Source organism: Perca fluviatilis, chromosome 17 (genome assembly GCF_010015445.1).
Source record: "Perca fluviatilis chromosome 17, GENO_Pfluv_1.0, whole genome shotgun sequence".
In the NCBI taxonomy this organism is placed as follows: Eukaryota; Metazoa; Chordata; class Actinopteri; order Perciformes; family Percidae; genus Perca; species Perca fluviatilis.
The window spans coordinates 32,923,477-32,943,476 of NC_053128.1; the positions used below are offsets into that span (position 1 = coordinate 32,923,477).

A 20,000-nucleotide genomic window follows, 5' to 3' on the forward strand; every position below is an offset into this window, starting at 1 on the left:
CAGGCCCTCACCCACACCATGCAATTCACCCCCCACCAAGGAGAGGTCCTGCAAGCCTGAGTACTCCTCCAGTTCTGAGGACGAACCCCTGTCCCCTACCAGGAGTCAGGGACCCCGGGACTGGCAAAAATGTGTAAGAAACTCCTAAGAGTCATTAAAGACTCCATTGTATGTCTGTTACACCAGACCTCACTCTGTGTTTTGTGTTTTCCTCAACAGACACCCAGAGAAGGCCCTCAGTACGGCAGGCTGATGTTGGCGCTGGCTCAACCCCAAGGGCAGCGTGTATCGCCGTGGCACAACAGACTTGCAGCCCCCACATACACACACACACACACACACACACACACACACAACGTACGTAAATAGTTGTTTTATTGTGTTTTTATAGATTGGTTAAGATTCATTTTGTATTATTAGATGTTCTATTTTAGTAAATGTTAAGATTAATTTTCTTTTAGTGTGTTTTCAAATGTTGTTCAATATTGGTATGTGTTTAATACAAGTTCCCTTTTACTTAAAATGACACAACTATAATACTGAGCACGCTTAGCCTAAACATGAAGCTATGAACACCAAATTGGTCAGGTATTCTCAACACAGGCTCACCTTTGAGTTTGAAAATGTTCAAAGTATCTCGCTTTATTAAATTACATAGATATCCAGTGCAATACTTAAAGTGATGGTTCGAGAATTTCACCCTAGAGTCCTTTGCAACCAGGCACCTCGAAAAGAATTATTTCAGCTGGGTCTAGCATTGGGCGGAGTAGAGTAGCGTTATCAGCTTAATAGCTGAATTTAGCGGGGCTAGTGGATCCACGTTTTGTTGTTTGGGGAAATGAGCCCACTAATAATACCGAAATGATACCAAAGGTCTACAAGTAGTACAAATAGGTTGTGCTCTCATAAAACGATGGATTGGAAAGTTTGTAAGTACACCAGAAGTTTATGAACACTTGCCTGCTCTCTTCTGCTCTCTGTTGCTGCTGCTGCTGCCGCAGCAGTTAGACGAGTGCTTAGGCCGTCTACAAATTACTACACCGAAAAGAGTTACAACAAAAATATTTGTTAATTTAATGATTAAATAAGGTAATGTCTCCAAACTTACCTCAGTTATTACTTGTCTCCTGCTAGTTATACTACAGCACTTAGTTAAAAAAAAAAAGTTAAATTAATAAATATTTTTGTTGCATCTCTTTTCGGTGTTGTAATTTGTAGACGGTCCCTAAGCACTCGTCTTACAGCAGCAACAACAACAGCAGAGAGCAGAAGCCAGCAGGCAAGTGTTATTTACATAACCTTCTGGTGTACTTACAAACTTTCCAATCCATCGTTTTATGAGAGCATAACCTATTTGTACTACAGTAGACGTTTGGTATCATTTCCGGCATTATTAAGTGGGGTCATTTACGAGATACAAACGTGTCCATTAGCCCTCTCGCTTAAGCTATTCAGCGGCTAACGCTAATCTCTACGCTAACTCGCCCAATGCTAGACCCAGCTGAAAAAAGCTTCTGGGGGGGTGTTTGGCTCAAGGTCATGGTGCAAAGGACCCTAGGGTGAATTACTCCGAACCATCACTTTAACAACTGGGAACTAACCCCAGTTTCCTCACTGTCATTTCTTTTAGGGACAGACTACTACTATCTGGAACAAGCTTGGTTAAGTAGACCACTCTCCACTGTACAACACATCCAAATTTCATAGTCATAACTCATGAAAAGTGTTTTTATTGTGACCAGAAATCCTCCTTACATGTCAATAACCTAATTTTGAAACCGACATATTGTCACACTCGACATACAAGGAACTCAGGGCTCCCCCAGTGTCCTTGCTGCCATGGCAGTTACTTCACCAAATGGCGGTGGACACCAGGGGAACTTTGTGACACGGCAGTCAGGACACTGGGGAATCCAGAACTCAGTGTTGTGAATCACTATATAAATATGTGACTTTATCTAAATGTTTCAAAAGTTTTTGATTCAACTCTGTAATGTTGCTGTCTTGCTGATGTGAGCATGTTCTGAATGTTTGGTCAATCAGATTGCCTGGTTGGATCTACTTGTATTGTCATTGTGTAACATTTGTTAAATTTTTCTAATTTTTTTGTAATGTAATTTAATTAAATATGGTCAACAATAAACAATAAAGTTGTCAAATAGCCAAATATATGCATGTATTGTTCTTGTTTTTAAATAATAATACCCATAATAACATTTAAAATGAACAAAGAACTGGAGCCTTTTTTTATTCTGAAGAACCTTTTGAAAGAGGTTCTTTATTGAACGAGTTTCTTTGAAGAACCATTTGAAAGAGGTTCTTTATTGAACCAGTTTCTTTAAAGAACCTTTTGAAAGAGGTTCTTTATTGAACCAGTTGGCTCCACAAAGAACCTTCTTGAAAATGGATCCTTAAAGAACCAATTTTTAATATGGTTCTTTGAAGAACCATTAATAGTGCATCAAAGAACCATTTTGTGATGGTTCTTTGAAGAACCTCTTGTTAAAAGGTTCTTTGTGGAAGTGAAAATGGTTCTTCTATGGCATCACTCTTAAGAACCATTTTTGGTTCCAGTTAGCACCTTTTTTTTTCTGTGTGTGAGATTAGGTTTAGCTCTAGTTTGTTCCAGATGTACGGACCATAGAAGCTGAACGCAGCGTCCCCCTTTTCACACACAGACACACACACACACACACACACACACACACACACATATATACAGTATGTGTGTGTGTGTGTGTCTACCGTACTTATAAACTAACAGAGTATTTTGAAATCTCTTCTTTGGGGCACAGGAAGCCAGAGTAGAGACTTGAGAACTGGACTCATGTGATCTCTGTTCTTGGTGTTGGTGAACTGGACTCATGTGATCTCTGTTCTTGGTGTTGGTGAACTGGACTCATGTGGTCTCTGTTCTTGGTGTTGGTGAACTGGACTCATGTGGTCTCTGTTCTTGGTGAACTGGACTCATGTGATCTCTGTTCTTGGTGTTGGTGAACTGGACTCATGTGATCTCTGTTCTTGGTGTTGGTGAACTGGACTCATGTGGTCTCTGTTCTTGGTGAACTGGACTCATGTGATCTCTGTTCTTGGTGTTGGTGAACTGGACTCGTGGTCTCTGTTCTTGGTGAACTGGACTCATGTGGTCTCTGTTCTTGGTGTTGGTGAACTGGACTCATGTGGTCTCTGTTCTTGGTGTTGGTGAACTGGACTCATGTGGTCTCTGTTCTTGGTGTTGGTGAACTGGACTCATGTGATCTCTGTTCTTGGTGTTGGTGAACTGGACTCATGTGATCTCTGTTCTTGGTGTTGGTGAACTGGACTCATGTGGTCTCTGTTCTTGGTGAACTGGACTCATGTGGTCTCTGTTCTTGGTGTTCTGAGGACTCGTTCAGCAGCGTTCTGGTTCAGCTTCAGCTGGTTACAGTTTATCCCAATTGCTAAAACACAATTTTGCAAACGAGGCTGGTTTTATCAAAATACTACTACTACACAATTCACCAAACCACATACCTAAACTGCAAAATACTTAATATGTATCCTGCAAAATACCTCATATATATCCTGCAAAATACCTCATATATATCCTGCAAAATACCTCATATATATCCTGCAAAATACATCATATATATCCTACAAAATACCTCATATATATCCTGCAAAATACCTCATATATATCCTGCAAAATACATCATATATATCCTGCAAAATACCTCATATATATCCTGCAGAATACCTCATATATATCCTGCAGAATACCTCATATATATGCAAAAACCTGCATAACAATACATCATATATATCCTGCAGAATACCTCATATATATCCTGCAAAATACCTCATATATATCCTGCAAAATACCTCATATATATCCTGCAGAATACATCATATATATCCTGCAGAATACCTCATATATATCCTGCAAAATACCTCATATATATCCTGCAAAATACCTCATATATATCCTGCAGAATACATCATATATATCCTGCAGAATACCTCATATATATCCTGCAAAATACCTCATATATATCCTGCAGAATACCTCATATATATCCTGCAGAATACCTCATATATATCCTGCAAAATACCTCATATATATCCTGCAGAATACCTCATATATATCCTGCAGAATACCTCATATATATCCTGCAAAATACCTCATATATATCCTGCAGAATACCTCATATATATCCTGCAAAATACATCATATATATCCTGCAAAATACCTCATATATATCCTACAGAATACCTCATATATATCCTGCAAAATACATCATATATATCCTGCAAAATACATCATATACAGTGCCTTGCGAAAGTATTCGGCCCCCTTGAACTTTTCGACCTTTTGCCACATTTCAGGCCTCAAACATAAAGATATAAAACTGTAATTTTTTGTGAAGAATCAACAACAAGTGGGACACAATCATGAAGTGGAACGAAATTTATTGGATATTTCAAACCTTTTAAACAAATAAAAAACTGAAATATTGGGTGTGCAAAATTATTCAGCCCCCTTAAGTTAATACTTTGCAGCGCCACCTTTTGCTGCGATTACAGCTGTAAGTCGCTTGGGGTATGTCTCTATCAGTTTTGCACATCGAGGACTGACATTTTTGCCCATTCCTCCTTGCAAAACTGCTCGAGCTGCGTGGTTGGATGGAGAGCGTTTGTGAACAGCAGTTTTCAGTTCTTTCCACAGATTCTCGATTGGATTCAGGTCTGGACTTTGACTTGGCGCCATTCTAACACCTGGATATGTTTGTTTGTGAACCATTCCATTGTAGATTTTGCTTTATGTTTTGGATCATTGTCTTGTTGGAAGACAAATCTCCGTCCCAGTCTCAGGTCTTTTGCAGACTCCATCAGGTTTTCTTCCAGAATGGTCCTGTATTTGGCTCCATCCATCTTCCCATCAATTTTAACCATCTTCCCTGTCCCTGCTGAAGAAAAGCAGGCCCAAACCATGATGCTGCCACCACCATGTTTGACAGTGGGGATGGTGTGTTCAGGGTGATGAGCTGTGTTGCTTTTTTGCACGCCAAACAATAGCGTTTTGCATTGTTGCCAAAAGTTTGATTTTGGTTTCATCTGACCACAGCACCTTCTTCCACATGTTTGGTGTGTCTCCCAGGTGGCTTTTGGCAAACTTTAAACGACACTTTTTATGGATATCTTTAAGAAATGGCTTTCTTCTTGCCACTCTTCCATAAAGGCCAGATTTGTGCAGTATACGACTGATTGTTGTCCTATGGACAGAGTCTCCCACCTCAGCTGTAGATCTCCGCAGTTCATCCAGAGTGATCATGGGCCTCTTGGCTGCATCTCTGATCAGTCTTCTCATTGTATGAGCTGAAAGTTTAGAGGGATGGCCGGGTCTTCGTAGATTTGCAGTGGTCCGATACTCCTTCCATTTCAATATTATCGCTTGCACAGTGCTCCTTGGGATGTTTAAAACTTGGGAAATCTTTTTGTATCCAAATCCGGCTTTAAACTTCTCCACAACAGTATCTCGGACCTGCCTGGTGTGTTCCTTGTTCTTCATGATGCTCTCTGCGCTTTAGGGCGTTTTCACACATACCTCGTTTGGTCCGGACTTTCGGACTTTTTAGTTTGATCCGAACCAAAATGAAAGGTGTGAAACCTCCCCCGGACCACGGTCCGGATCAAAAGACCAAATTTTGGTCCGACAAAAGAGGTGGTCTCGGTCCGGACCAAACTGAACCATGGTCCGGTTCGTTGATAGTGTGAAAGCATTTTTGGATGGTTCGGACTTCGGACCAAATACAGGAAGCTCTGGCAGGCTCTCCCCGTGTTACAAGACCGGGAAGCTCCTTTAAGGAATAGCTTCGGTGCCTAGAGAGAGAGAGAGAAAAAAACGGTAAATGCGCTCAGAGCAGACAGCTGTCGGCTATCAGAGCAGAGAATACATCAGCAGTTTATTTGTTAAGTGGTAGTAAATGTACAGTGTAGGTTTCAGTTTGTCTCTGAATAAATGCTCCAGAAAGAAAGTTCCCGTGTCTTGCTTCTCTACATCACAACAAAACAAAAGAGCCGCGGCAGTAGGGGAGAGCAGCGGTCAGTTGAATAGCCTAAACTTCGGACCCAGAGAGAAGATACGAAAGGACGGGGAAGCCCGGTCAACAAACCAATCAATTATAATTATCTGGAGACGCAGCTCGCATTATGTGATGACGGCAGGACGTAGTTTTGTCACAGTATAGATCTGTAGTGCGCTTGCAAAACTGCAGTGTGAAACCAAAACTTACCGGATCAAATGTATACAATGTAACAAAAACATGAACCTTGAGTACGGACCTTGGTTCGGACTTTCGTAATGTGAAGAACCGCTCACGGACCTCTGAAGACTATCACAGAGCAGGTGCATTTATACGGAGACTTGATTACACACAGCTGGATTCTATTTATCATCATTAGTCATTTAGGTCAACATTGGATTATTCAGAGATCCTCACTGAACTTCTGGAGAGAGTTTGCTGCACTGAAAGTAAAGGGGCTGAATAATTTTGCACCTAATTTTTCAGTTTTTATTTCTTAAAAAAGTTTGAAATATCCAATAAATTTCGTTCCACTTCATTATTGTGTCCCACTTGTTGTTGATTCGTCACAAAAAATTACAGTTTTATATCTTTATGTTTGAAGCCTGAAATGTGGCAAAAGGTCGAAAAGTTCAAGGGGGCCGAATACTTTCGCAAGGCACTGTATATATGTGTGTGTATATGTGTGCCACCTGGCCAATCACCTACATGGTTCATTGTTACCACTTCAATCAGGAAGTAAGCACTATGAAAAGACCACAGGTGAGCACCTCTTTTTTCTTTTACAACATTTTTTCAGCAATTTTCTTTTTCTGTTTTTTGGGAGCATGTTTATGTTCAGTCCAGTGTAAATATATCTGCTGTACACATGCTGCACTGACTTGTTTGGTGAAAAATATAAATGTTCAACAGCATGTGTGTATGTGTGTGTGTGTGTGTGTGGTGTGTGTGTGTGTGTGTGTGTGTGGGTGTGTGTGTGTGTGTGTGTGTGTGCGTATGTGTATGTGTATCTGCAAATATGTCTGTGCATGTGAACAAGAATTTTCTACAATTTGAACTATTTTAGTATTATGACAAAGCACATTAAAGATGTGTGTGTGTGTGTAATATGAATGAAGTGTATGTGTGTGTGTGTAATATGAATGAAGTGTGTGTGTGTGGTGTGTAGTAATATGAATGAAGTGTGTGTGTGTGTGTGTGTGTGTGTGTGTGTGTGTGTGTGTGTGTGTGTGTGTGTAATATGAATGAAGTGTGCGCCATGTGGTGCAAAAGTTTGATTTTGATAATGCTATATGTAGTTTTGGTTGCAGTACTTCATTCTGCAGGATATATATGAGGTATTTTGCAGGATATATATGAGATATTTAGCAGGATATATATGAGATATTTAGCAGGATATATATGAGGTATTTAGCAGGATATATATGATGTATTTTGCAGGATATATATGAAGTATTTTGCAGGATATATATGAGGTATTCTGCAGGATATATATGAGGTATTTTGCAGGATATATATGAGGTATTCTGCAGGATATGTATGAGGTATTCTGCAGGATATATATGAGGTATTTTGCAGGATATATATGAAGTATTTTTGCAGGATATATATGAGGTATTCTGCAGGATATATATGAGGTATTTTGCAGGATATATATGAGGTATTCTGCAGGATATGTATGAGGTATTCTGCAGGATATATATGAGGTATTTTGCAGGATATATATGAGGTATTCTGTAGGATATATATGAGGTATTCTGCAGGATATATATGATGTATTTTGCAGGATATATATGATGTATTTTGCAGGATATATATGAGGTATTCTGCAGGATATATATGAGGTATTTTGCAGGATATATATGAGGTATTTTGCAGGATATATATGAGGTATTTTGCAGGATATATATGAGGTATTTTGCAGGATATATATGAGGTATTTTGCAGGATATATATGAGGTATTTTGCAGGATATATATGAGGTATTTTGCAGGATATATATGAGGTATTTTGCAGGATATATATGAGGTATTTTGCAGGATATATATGATGTATTTTGCAGGATATATATGAGGTATTTTGCAGGATATATATGATGTATTTTGCAGGATATATATGATGTATTTTGCAGGATATATATGAGGTATTTTGCAGAATATATATGATGTATTTTGGAAGGATATATATGATGTATTTTGCAGGATATACAGTGCCTTGCGAAAGTATTCGGCCCCCTTGAACGTTTCGACCTTTTGCCACATTTCAGGCCTCAAACATAAAGATATAAAACTGTAATTTTTTGTGAAGAATCAACAACAAGTGGGTCCCAATTATGAAGTGGAACGAAATTTATTGGCTATTTCAAACTTTTTTAACAAATAAAAAACTGAAAAAGTGGGCGTGCAAAATTATTCAGCCCCTTTACTTTCAGTTGCCGCAAACTCTCCAGAAGTTCAGTGAGGATCTCTGAATAATCCAATGTTGACCTAAATGACTAATGATGATAAATAGAATCCAGCTGTGTGTAATCAAGTCTCCGTATAAATGCACCTGCTCTGTGATAGTCTCAAAGGTCCGTGTAAAGCGCAGAGAGCATCATGAAGAACAAGGAACACACCAGGCAGGTCCGAGATACTGTTGTGGGAAGTTTAAAGCCGGTTTGGATACAAAAAAATTTCCCAAGCTTTAAACATCCCAAGGAGCACTGTGCAAGCGCAATATTGAAATGGAAGGAGTATCAGACCACTGCAAATCTAACGAAGACCCGGCCGTCCCTCTAAACTTTCAGCTCATACAATGAGAAGACTGATCAGAGATGCAGCCAAGAGGCCCATGATCACTCTGGATGAACTGCAGAGATCTACAGCTGAGGTGGGAGACTCTGTCCATAGGACAACAATCAGTGAACTGTACTGCAAAATCTGGCCTTTATGGAAGAGTGGCAAGAAGAAAGCCATTTCTTAAAGATATCCATAAAAAGTATCGTTTAAAGTTTGCCACAAGCCACCTGGGAGACCCACCAAACATGTGGAAGAAGGTGCTCTGGTCAGATGAAACCAAAATCGAACTTTTTGGCAACAATGCAAAACGTTATGTTTGGCGTAAAAGCAACACAGCTCATCACCCTGAACACACCATCCCCACTGTCAAACATGGTGGTGGCAGCATCATGGTTTGGGCCTGCTTTTCTTCAGCAGGGACAGGGAAGATGGTTAAAATTGATGGGAAGATGGATGGAGCCAAATACAGGACCATTCTGGAAGAAAACCTGATGGAGTCTGCAAAAGACCTGAGACTGGGACGGAGATTTGTCTTCCAACAAGACAATGATCCAAAACATAAAGCAAAATCTACAATGGAATGGTTCACAAATAAACATATCCAGGTGTTAGAATGGCCAAGTCAAAGTCCAGACCTGAATCCAATCGAGAATCTGTGGAAAGAACTGAAAACTGCTGTTCACAAACGCTCTCCATCCAACCTCACTGAGCTCGAGCTGTTTTGCAAGGAGGAATGGGCAAAAATGTCAGTCTCTCGATGTGCAAAACTGATAGAGACATACCCCAAGCGACTTACAGCTGTAATCGCAGCAAAAGGTGGCGCTGCAAAGTATTAACTTAAGGGGGCTGAATAATTTTGCACACCCAATTTTTCAGTTTTTTGATTTGTTAAAAAGGTTTGAAATATCCAATAAATTTCGTTCCACTTCATGATTTTGTCCCACTTGTTGTTGATTCTTCACAAAAAATTACAGTTTTATATCTTTGTTTGAAGCCTGAAATGTGGCAAAAGGTCGAAAAGTTCAAGGGGGCCGAATACTTTCGCAAGGCACTGTATATATATATATATATATATATATATATATATATATATATATATATATAGGCCAATCAGCTCATGTAGTGTCATTCTGAATGGCAGTGTTTACATGTGACTTCATGTCAGATTGTTGTGTCCCTTGTTCAGTGCTTTTAAAAAGTAACATTTTGAATTGCTATATGTGTGTAAAGCAGAGCGTGTGTTTAGAGTTTCGGAGACTTGAGAAGAGGTTCGGGTCTCTGTGGGTCAGTTTAAATAACTGGGCTACGCATGATGTCATTTTACTGGGTTAGCAACTGGAAATAACTGTGATAGACCTTTTAGGGAGACCTGTAAAGACCCCGTTACTGTAGTCAAGTCTACTGAAGATGAAAGCATGGACAAGTTCTTCCAGATCCTGTTGGCACATAAGTCCTTTAACCCTTGATCTATGTTGTTGAGGTGATGATAGGCTGACTTAGTTACTGACCTGATGATGTTGTTAAGATTCAGGTCTGAGTCCAGGACTACACCAAGGTCTCTGGCTGTGTCTGTTGGTTTTAACATTGTTGTTTGAAGATGAGCGCTGACTTTTAATCGTTCATTTTTTGATCACCTCCGTTTTCTATCCATCTACACAGAGTACACGGTAGTGGGTCTGGACTACACAGAGTACATGGTAGTGGGTCTGGAGTACACAGAGTACACGGTAGTGGGTCTGGACTACACAGAGTACACGGTAGCGGGTCTGGACTACACAGAGTACACGGTAGCGGGTCTGGACTACACAGAGTACACGGTAGTGGGTCTGGAGTACACAGAGTACACGGTTGGTCTGTTCCCAGCGTGTCATCCTGAGCAGATCAAACTGAATATTTTTGGACAAAAGTAGAACACACCAGACGGCAACTGTTCACACACCTTTAATGTAACAAAGGACACAATAAATACACAACCTGGGGGTGTGTGTGTGTGTGTGTGTGTGTGTGTGTGTGTGTGTGTGTTAAGCAGCTCGGGGACTGTAGTAGGGCAGAGCTCTGATGTAGGAGTCCAGCCGGCTGCTGAACAGCTCGCTGTCCAAACTCTGACCCAACACACACACAGGGTTCTTCACGATGTACTCCACATACAGCTGGGGGGGGAGGAGGGAGGGAGGGAGGGAGGGAGAGACAGAGAGAGAGAGAGAGAGAGAGACAGATGTTTAAGATCCTTCACAATAAAAGCCCTTTATGACACAGAAACCTTCAGTATTGTTTCTGTGTCTGACCCCACAGTCACATTAGCTACAAGACACATTATCTTAATGTCCTGACAAGTCAGTTATAGGTATAATATTGTAATTTTCACATGTTGTAGTGTATACCTGTATTAATCTATCTACAAAAAAAATGTAACTCAAATTTGACCTTTGACCCTTTTTTGGAAGTTACTGTATTCTGCCTTAGCATTACCCACAAAATGACCATCAGTCATACCAAGGCCAAAGATCTTAACTTCTATATTATAGCACAATGTTATGATAACAATGATAACTTTTACTTAAAATGTAATCAATATTAACCCTGTTGGACTCACTGTGATAAAAATGGCTTCACATTTATCAACATCATATGAAAATGATATATCAGTAAGTGTTTTTCTGTATTTCATACTCATACTACGACACAGGCAGTCACATGATTGACTCACTCACTCTGACAGACAGACAGAATTAATCATGAGGCGTTTAGATGTCTTAATGCATATAAAGCATGTTCTTCTGTTTGGATCATTTAGACTCACTAAAAAGAATAAAGACGTGAACATAAAGATGCTGTCATTCATGTGCATATTAAAGCGTAACTCTCGCCAAAATGCATCCTAGGGTCTTTTTGTGAATGTACGTGAGTCAAACTTTAGTTTAAAAGCATATTTAGGACCGATTAAGATTCACCGTATTCTCGTTTTTGGGTCAGATGGCCTTTTGAATGGGAGAGCTAGAGGCTCTCTCATGCTACTCTCAAAATACCTATTTTAGAAATACTAAGAAGGCTCGACACAACATGAGACTTTGCTTCAAGTATCACCAGGAGCTCTACACCTTAACACAAGCATTGACAACATTGGTTATGTACCCAGATTTACTAAAAAGAGAGTTTTTGAGCAACTCACCGCAGCTGTTGTTGTTTCCGGCTGCAGCCATTTGATCAGTCAACAACAATCGATGTCTGAATGCAGCGTAACCGAGAGGAGAGTAGAGACGGAGAGCTCCTAAAGATTAAAGTTCCATATAAATGCACGGATAAGTCGTTGTTTTGTCGTTATTGAAAAACAGTATTGACCTTGTAGTTGAAAAAGGAGCCTCATATGGAGTCTGTTCATTCGCATTCGGATATCGACTCGTTCTGACTGCCGAGGTGGTCGCAGCCGGAAACAACAGCAGCTGTGGCAAGTTACTCAAAAACTCTCTTTTTAGTAAATCTGGGTACACAAACAATGTTGTCGATGCTTGTGTTAAGGTGTAGAGCTCCTGGTGTTACTTGGAGCAAAGTCTCATGTTGTGTCGAGCCTTCTTAGTGTTTATAAAATATCTATTTTGAGACTAGCATGAAAGTGCCCCTAGCTCTCCCATTCAAAAGGCCATCTGACCCAAAAATGAGAATACGGTGAATCTTAAAAGTGGCGATTCGGTCCTAAATATGCTACTCACGTACATTCACAGACAGATCCTAGGATGCATTTTGGCGAGAGTTACTCTTTACGTATCCACGTTGGTTTGTTTTGATCTTATAATACTTTCGTATCATTGGTGCTCTCCAGCAGAGAGGATGGTTAGTTCAGCCAGCAGTTAGCTTCACAAGAATGGGTCCACATCTCAAGATCTGTGGCAAACTGTTAGATACAAACAGACAGCTGTTGTTTTAGCTTGTTTGTCAAAATTCACTATTTAGAGTAGAGTAGAGTACAGAAGAGTAGAGTACAGAAGAGTAGAGTAGAATAGAGTGGAGTAGAGTACAGAAGAGTAGAGTACAGAAGAGTAGAGTAGAATAGAGTAGAGTAGAGTACAGAAGAGTAGCGTACAGAAGAGTAGAGTAGAATAGAGTAGAGTAGAGTACAGAAGAGTAGAGTAGAGTACAGAAGAGTAGAGTAGAGTAGTGTAGAGTACAGAAGAGTAGAGTACAGAAGAGAGTAGAGTAGAGTACAGAAGAGTAGAGTAGAGTACAGAAGAGTAGAGTACAGAAGAGTAGAGTAGAGTACAGAAGAGTAGAGTACAGAAGAGTAGAGTAGAGTAGAGTACAGAAGAGTAGAGTACAGAAGAGTAGAGTAGAGTAGAGCTGTGTCTGTGTGAACAGCACGGTGGACGAGAGTGGACCCAGACAGAGATTGAGAGAGACATATTTAAATATGTCTCTCTACAGACATATGTAGACATATTTAAATATGTCTACATATGTCTGTAGAGAGACATATTTAAATATCTCTGTCTACAGGCTACACCTGTAGAGACATATTTAAATATGTCTCTACAGGTGTAGCCTGTAGACAGAGATATTTAAATATGTCTACATATGTCTGTAGAGAGACATATTTAAATATGTCTCTACAGGTGTAGCCTGTAGAGAGCTGAGTGGTCCTGATACGTAGTAACTGGTAGCTGTTATTGCAGCCTGCTCACAGTAACGAGCAGTCAGGTACATGTGCTGTGTGTCAGCGGCATTCTCTGCTGTGTGTGTGTCTCTCTGTGTGTGTGTGTGTCTCTGTGTGTGTGTGTGTGTGTCTGTGTGTGTGTGTGTGTGTGTCTCTGTGTGTGTGTGTGTGTCTGTGTCTCTCTGTGTGTGTGTGTGTGTCTCTTACGTTGCTGTAGATGTGCTGAAGTGTGTGTATCTCTGTTTGTGTGTGTCTTTGTGTCTGTGTGTCTCTGTGTGTGTGTGTGTGTGTGTCTTACGTTGCTGTAGATGTGCTGCAGTGTGTGTGTGTGTGTGTGTGTGTGTCTTACGTTGCTGTAGATGTGCTGCAGTGTGTGTGTGTGTGTGTGTGTGTGTCTTACGTTGCTGTAGATGTGCTGCAGTGTGTGTGTGTGTGTGTGTGTGTGTGTCTTACGTTGCTGTAGATGTGCTGCAGTGTGTGTGTGTGTGTGTGTCTTACGTTGCTGTAGATGTGCTGCAGTGTGTGTGTGTGTCTCTGTGTGCGTGTGTGTGTCTTACATTGCTGTAGATGTGCTGCAGTGTGTGTGTGTGTCTCTGTTTGTGTGTCTCTGTGTGTGTGTGTGTGTGTGTCTCTGTGTGTGTGTCTGTGTGTGTGTGTGTCTCTGTGTGTGTCTTACGTTGCTGTAGATGTGCTGCAGGGTGTGTCTGTGTGTGTGTGTGTCTGTGTGTGTGTGTGTGTGTGTGTGTGTGTGTGTCTGTGTGTGTGTCTGTGTGTGTGTGTGTCTCTGTGTGTGTCTTACGTTGCTGTAGATGTGCTGCAGGTGTGTGTGTGTGTGTGTGTGTGTGTTGTGTGTGTGTGTGTGTGTGTGTGTGTGTGTGTGTGTGTGTGTGTGTGTGTCTCTGTGTGTGTGTCTTACGTTGCTGTAGATGTGCTGCAGGGTGTCTCTGGCGTTGGGGACAGACAGGTCTGTGTTCATAACGAACCGGAGTCCACTGGGAGTCTCGTAGTAGTGGAGACGATACTTGCTGGTCTGAAAGGACAAAAAGCCCTCCTTCCTGAGGACAGACGGGTGCTAAGGACCACAGACAGGCAGAGAGAGAGAGACAGGCAGGGAGACAGACAGACAGACAGACTCTTTCTGTCATCATATTGTGTCCCTTTGTGTTTTTGTTGTTGTGATTTAGCGTCTGATTGTTTTGCAGAGCTGTTGTTCTTAAATGAATATTCTTTAAGGTTTTAAATGAAGCTGTCTGTCTGATATGAACTCTATAAATGAAGCTGTCTGTCTGATATGAACTCTATAAATAAAGCTGTCTGTCTGATATGACCTCTATAAATAAAGCCATCTGTCTGATATGAGCTCTCTATAAATAAAGCTGTGTGTCTGATATGAGCTCTATAAATAAAGCTGTCTGTCTGATATGAGCTCTATAAATAAAGCTGTGTGTCTGATATGAGCTCTCTATAAATAAAGCTGTCTGTCTGATATGAGCTCTATAAATAAAGCTGTGTGTCTGATATGAGCTCTCTATAAATAAAGCTGTCTGTCTGATTTGAGCGCTATAAATAAAGCTGTCTGATATGAGCTCTATAAATAAAGCTGTCTGTCTGATTTGAGCGCTATAAATAAAGCTGTCTGTCTGATTTGAGCTCTATAAATAAAGCTGTCTGTCTGATATGAGCTCTATAAATAAAGCTGTCTGTCTGATTTGAGCTCTATAAATAAAGCTATCTGTCTGATTTGAGCTCTATAAATAAAGCTGTCTGTCTGATATGAGCTCTATAAATAAAGCTGTCTGATATGAGCTCTATAAATAAAGCCATCTGTCTGATTTGAGCTCTATAAATAAAGCTGTCTGTCTGATTTGAGCTCTATAAATAAAGCTGTCTGACTGATTTGAGCTCTATAAATAAAGCTGTCTGTCTGATATGAGCTCTATAAATAAAGCTGTCTGTCTGATTTGAGCTCTATAAATAAAGCTGTCTGTCTGATATGAGCTCTATAAATAAAGCTGTCTGTCTGATTTGAGCTCTATAAATAAAGCGGTCTGTCTGATTTGAGCTCTATAAATAAAGCTGTCTGTCTGATATGAGCTCTATAAATAAAGCTGTCTGTCTGATTTGAGCACTATAAATAAAGCTGTCTGTCTGATTTGAGCTCTATAAATAAAGCTGTCTGTCTGATATGAGCTCTATAAATAAAGCTGTCTGTCTGATATGAGCTCTATAAATAAAGTTGTCTGTCTGATATGAGCTCTATAAATAAAGCTGTCTGTCTGATTTGAGCTCTATAAATAAAGCGGTCTGTCTGATTTGAGCTCTATAAATAAAGTTGTCTGTCTGATTTGAGCTCTATAAGGATACATGTCCAGAGGAGACATCTTACTGACGAATGATCGGATGGAGAACAGCATCCCGTACATCAGCTTAAACTCCTGCAGACAGACAGGCAGAGAGAGAGAGAGAGACAGACAGGCCAAGAGAGAGAGAGAGAGAGAGAGAGAGAGAGACTTACAGACAGGCAGATAGACAGACAGACAGGCAGAGAGAGAAACAGACAGACAGGCCAAGAGAGAGACACAAAGACAGACAGACAGGTCTTTAGTTATGCTAGTGTTTAGCAGACAGTTTAATTCCAACAGTCTAGATGGATTAATGAGGTTTTTGTATTTCTGTGTGTTGGTATTAATCACCTCATCTTTGGAGATGCCTGCCTGCTTCTTCCTGTTCCACTCGTTATAGTACAGACAGCTGCCGTTACGGTCGAATATGTACAGGTTATGGACCGTCATCTGGAACCACAGAGAGACAGACAGACAGACAGACAGGCATTATCACCAAGCTACCGGGGGAGCAGTATTCACATATACACATCACTAAATCAATAAATACATAACTATTCATAAGATCTGGGTGTTTTAAATGGAGGCCGAATTGAAGACTAGCTCCGTTAGAGTCTGGTAACTCTTCTAAATATATTTTGTATCACGTGTAGTTTTTGATATTTGTTATTTAAATGTTGGGATAAAATTACGCATTTTTAAAACAGGGTCTGGTTATGCGGTCGGGTCATACGGCACCAGACGGCCATGAAAACGGACTTAAACTCTTTTTAAAGATAATTTAAACAAATATTGACTAATTAAGAGCCGACAGAATGCGTTAAACGCGTCAAATATAGTCTGAAACATGAGTTAAATCAGACATTTTACTGAGCTACCGCGGTGTTTACCTTCTTTTCCTCTTTCCTGCCGAGCTCAGGACCCCGCAGCAGGGCTGTCCGCTTACGTGCCTGAACCAAACTCTTTTCAGGGAGTTTTATAAATGTACATTTGACTCATAGCAACAAGAGAAAACACAAACTGAATCTAACGTATTACTCGATGACACAGATGTATTTATGATGATTTTTGGTAACTTATTCACAGCGCTAAACCTTAAAGGCGTAAATTACTGCTGCCTCCCCGTCACAGAGCGTTCAAACAGAGGCAAGATGGCGGCAGCAGCATCAATGATGCCGTACTTCGCACAGCAGATTTCTTCTAAAAACGACCTGGTCCCGGACTGGATGGGCCAGGAAGTCAGCACCGGGGTGAGTACATGTTGTTGGACCGGAGCGGGCCGAACCGGACTTGGTTCCGTCTCTGTGGAGAGTTCTTTTGACCCTGTAAAGACGCTGAATGAGACAGCACTTCTGCGGCTAGCTAACGGCGGCTAGCTGCTAACTAACTCTGATTAACTGTTAAAGTTCGGACTAAAAGAAGTATAAACCGGACCGGACCGGGCTGGATTCTGTCCCGGGACAGGGTGTGGACCTGGGGCGGGTTTAGTAAAGAGACACACGGGGACTGTTGATGGTAACAGCCGGAGCAGAGGTGTCCGATAATTGGCTCACTGCATTAACGTGACATTAAGCGGCTGGAGACGAGAAGAAGCGGTGTAGTGCCGAGTTGTGCATCTCTTGCTACTACTGAGTCTAGTGTAACGGTGCAGAGGGTTTCTCTGTACATTATAAGGGTTAGTTTGGGACAGTAACTAAACCTTTATAAGGGTTAGTTTGGGACAGTAACTAAACCTTTTATAAGGGTTAGTTTGGGGCAGTAACTAAACCTTTATAAGGGTTAGTTTGGGGCAGTAACTAAACCTTTATAAGGGTTAGTTTGGGACAGTAACTAAACCTTTTATAAGGGTTAGTTTGGGACAGTAACTAAACCTTTATAAGGGTTAGTTTGGGGCAGTAACTAAACCTTTATAAGGGTTAGTTTGGGACAGTAACTAAACCTTTTATAAGGGTTAGTTTGGGACAGTAACTAAACCTTTATAAGGGTTAGTTTGGGACAGTAACTAAACGGTAATTACAGGACCGTCTCTAATGTGATGATGTAGTCTCACTTCTTCAGCTCTAAGTTTCAGGTCTTTAAGATTTCTGATAATCGATCAATAATGTTTCTGCCTGATTGATAACAACCTGTTTGTCTCTCTGTCTCTCCCCCTGTCTGTCTGTCTCTCCCCCTGTCTGTCTGACTGTCTCTCCCCCTGTCTGTCTGTCTCTCCCCCTGTCTGTCTGTCTGTCAGACCACCATCATGGCGGTGGAATATGATGGAGGAGTTGTGATCGGTGCCGACTCTCGCACCACAACAGGGTAAGAGGACTACTGTCTGTCTGTCTGTCTGTCTGTCTGTCTGTCTGTCTGTCTATGTCTCTGTCTGTCTCTCTCTCTGTCTGTCTGTCTGTCTGTCTGTCTGTCTCTGTCTGTCGGTCTGTCTCTCTCTCTGTCTGTCTCTCTCTGCCTCTCTCTCTGTCTCCTATCTGTCTTTCTGTCTGTTTATCTCTCTCTCTCTCGCTCTGTCTGTCTCTCTCTCTGCCTCTCTCTCTCTCTCTCTCTCTCTATCTGTCTCTCTCTATCTGTCTCTCTCTCTCTCTCTCTCTCTCGCTCTGTCTGTCTCTCTCTATCTGTCTCTCTCTGTCTGTCTCTCTCTCTCTCTGCCTCTCTCTCTCTATCTGTCTCTCTCTATCAGTCTCTCTTTATCTGCCTCTCTTTATCTGTCTCTCTGTCAGTGGTATCACACACATTTAATATGTCTCTCTTTTCTGTCTGTCTGTCTCTGTCTGTCTGTCTGTCTGTGGTAGCACACACACATTTAACATGTCTCTCTCTCTGCCTGTCTGTCTCTCAGAGCTTACATCGCCAACAGAGTAACGGACAAGCTGACTCCGATCCACGACCGGATCTTCTGCTGCAGGTCAGTCCTCCTCCTCTCCCTCCGTCCTCCTCCTCCTCCTCCTCCTCCTCCTCTCCCTCCCTCCTCCTCCCTCCCTCCTCCTCCTCCCTCCCTCCCTCCTCCTCCTCCTCCCTCCTCCCTCCCTCCTCCTCCTCCTCCTCCTCCTCCATGTAGGGTCCCAGGAGGAGCTTTTTAAGAACACATAGACACCTGTTAACATCACATAGAACATGGACAGACTGTACAGGAGCTCTTTAAGAACACACGACCATATTACATGTTGATCATTATGAGGAACCTCTTTGGAAGGATTTTATTATGACTCAGGGAGGCTTTAGGCAGTGGCGTACCCAGGACATTTTTACTGGGGGGGCCAGGGTGGGACACAAAGCTAGTGTGGGGTGTCCAGGATGGGACACAAAGCTAGTGTGGGGTGGCCAGGATGGGACACAAAGCTAGTGTGGGGTGGCCAGGATGGGACACAAAGCTAGTGTGGGGTGGCCAGGATGGGACACAAAGCTAGTGTGGGGGGGGCCAAGGCGTAGAGAAGTTTAATGCGTATACGTACGCAGTCTCGTAACTGTCAAATAAAGGTGTCTGTGCTGTTAAGTAATTTTTTTTAATTCCATTTCCACCTATCGCAGTCCTCAAGTATCTCTGGTTATTTGAACATGACTATTTTTAATCAGTAATCATGTTCAGGATAGGGCACACATTTTCTAAGAGCTGTTTCCTCGTAGTGGATTAAAGTCCTTGTCTCTTCACAAGTTAGATTAGAGTAGCAACATCCAACTGCTCTTAACTCATCCTGTAGAATAACATGTATCAGTCATCAGCTGTATTGTTACCTGTGTTTGCTTTACTACTTGAGGCGCCATCTTGTGGTTACATTAAAAACACAGCAATCCAGTAGGGGTGGTACGGTTCATGAAAAAACACCCGAACCGCTCGGTTCGCTAGTCTCGGTTCGGAGCGTGTGTGTACCGCACGGTTCGTCAGTCCACTGTTAATGGTCACTAACCTCTTACTGCCGTAGTGCCCACTTTATACACCTATGTTAAAACACTAACTGGAAATGACGAGCGGGATGGGCGTGACAAACGCAACCCATGGCAGCTGATTGGACGATTGCGTCACATGGGTCTGGCTGGTCCCTAATTTCAAAGCCAGACTGTCATGGCGGCTCGTTCCGAGTACGATCTCATATTGTACTAAAATAGTTCACCGAAACCTGTTTCTGAAAACATTTTAAGAGAGAAATAGGCCGTGCAGTTGCTGAATCTGTCTTCA

At 41.5% G+C, this 20,000-nt stretch overlaps 2 protein-coding genes across 2 annotated transcripts in view; one reads left to right on the forward strand and one right to left on the reverse strand.

Annotated features, from left to right (window-relative positions):
- Positions 1-10,767: 10,767 nt before the first annotated feature.
- On the reverse strand, positions 10,768-16,814 carry trappc1 (trafficking protein particle complex subunit 1). Its single transcript, XM_039780290.1, has 5 exons — positions 16,720-16,814; positions 16,181-16,279; positions 15,852-15,922; positions 14,404-14,542; positions 10,768-10,992 (listed from the first exon to the last, which is right to left on the reverse strand). Exons 2-5 carry the CDS (start codon positions 16,277-16,279, stop codon positions 10,864-10,866), a joined length of 438 nt encoding a protein of 145 aa, XP_039636224.1. The 5' UTR covers positions 16,720-16,814; the 3' UTR covers positions 10,768-10,863.
- A 119-nt stretch (positions 16,815-16,933) lies between these two features.
- The window catches only part of psmb6 (proteasome 20S subunit beta 6), a 9,015-nt gene continuing 5,948 nt past the window's right edge, over positions 16,934-20,000 (forward strand). Inside the window, exons 1-3 of the mRNA XM_039780279.1 lie at positions 16,934-17,079; positions 18,063-18,130; positions 18,666-18,731. Coding sequence (XP_039636213.1) covers positions 16,981-17,079; positions 18,063-18,130; positions 18,666-18,731 — 233 coding nt within the window. The 5' untranslated portion in view covers positions 16,934-16,980. The remainder of the gene's footprint in view (positions 17,080-18,062; positions 18,131-18,665; positions 18,732-20,000) is intronic.

What these genes read in the sequence shown, in the direction of transcription:
- trappc1 (XM_039780290.1), bottom strand. Translation starts at nt 16,279, where the DNA reads ATGACGGTCCATAACCTGTACATATTCGACCGTAACGGCAGCTGTCTG. An exon ending in CAGGCATCTCCAAAGATGAG is followed by an intron (nt 15,923 to 16,180) that starts GTGATTAATACC and finishes GTCTGTCTGCAG; the next exon opens with GAGTTTAAGCTGATGTACGG. An exon ending in AAGATGTCTCCTCTGGACAT is followed by an intron (nt 14,543 to 15,851) that starts GTATCCTTATAG and finishes GTCTGTCCTCAG; the next exon opens with GAAGGAGGGCTTTTTGTCCT.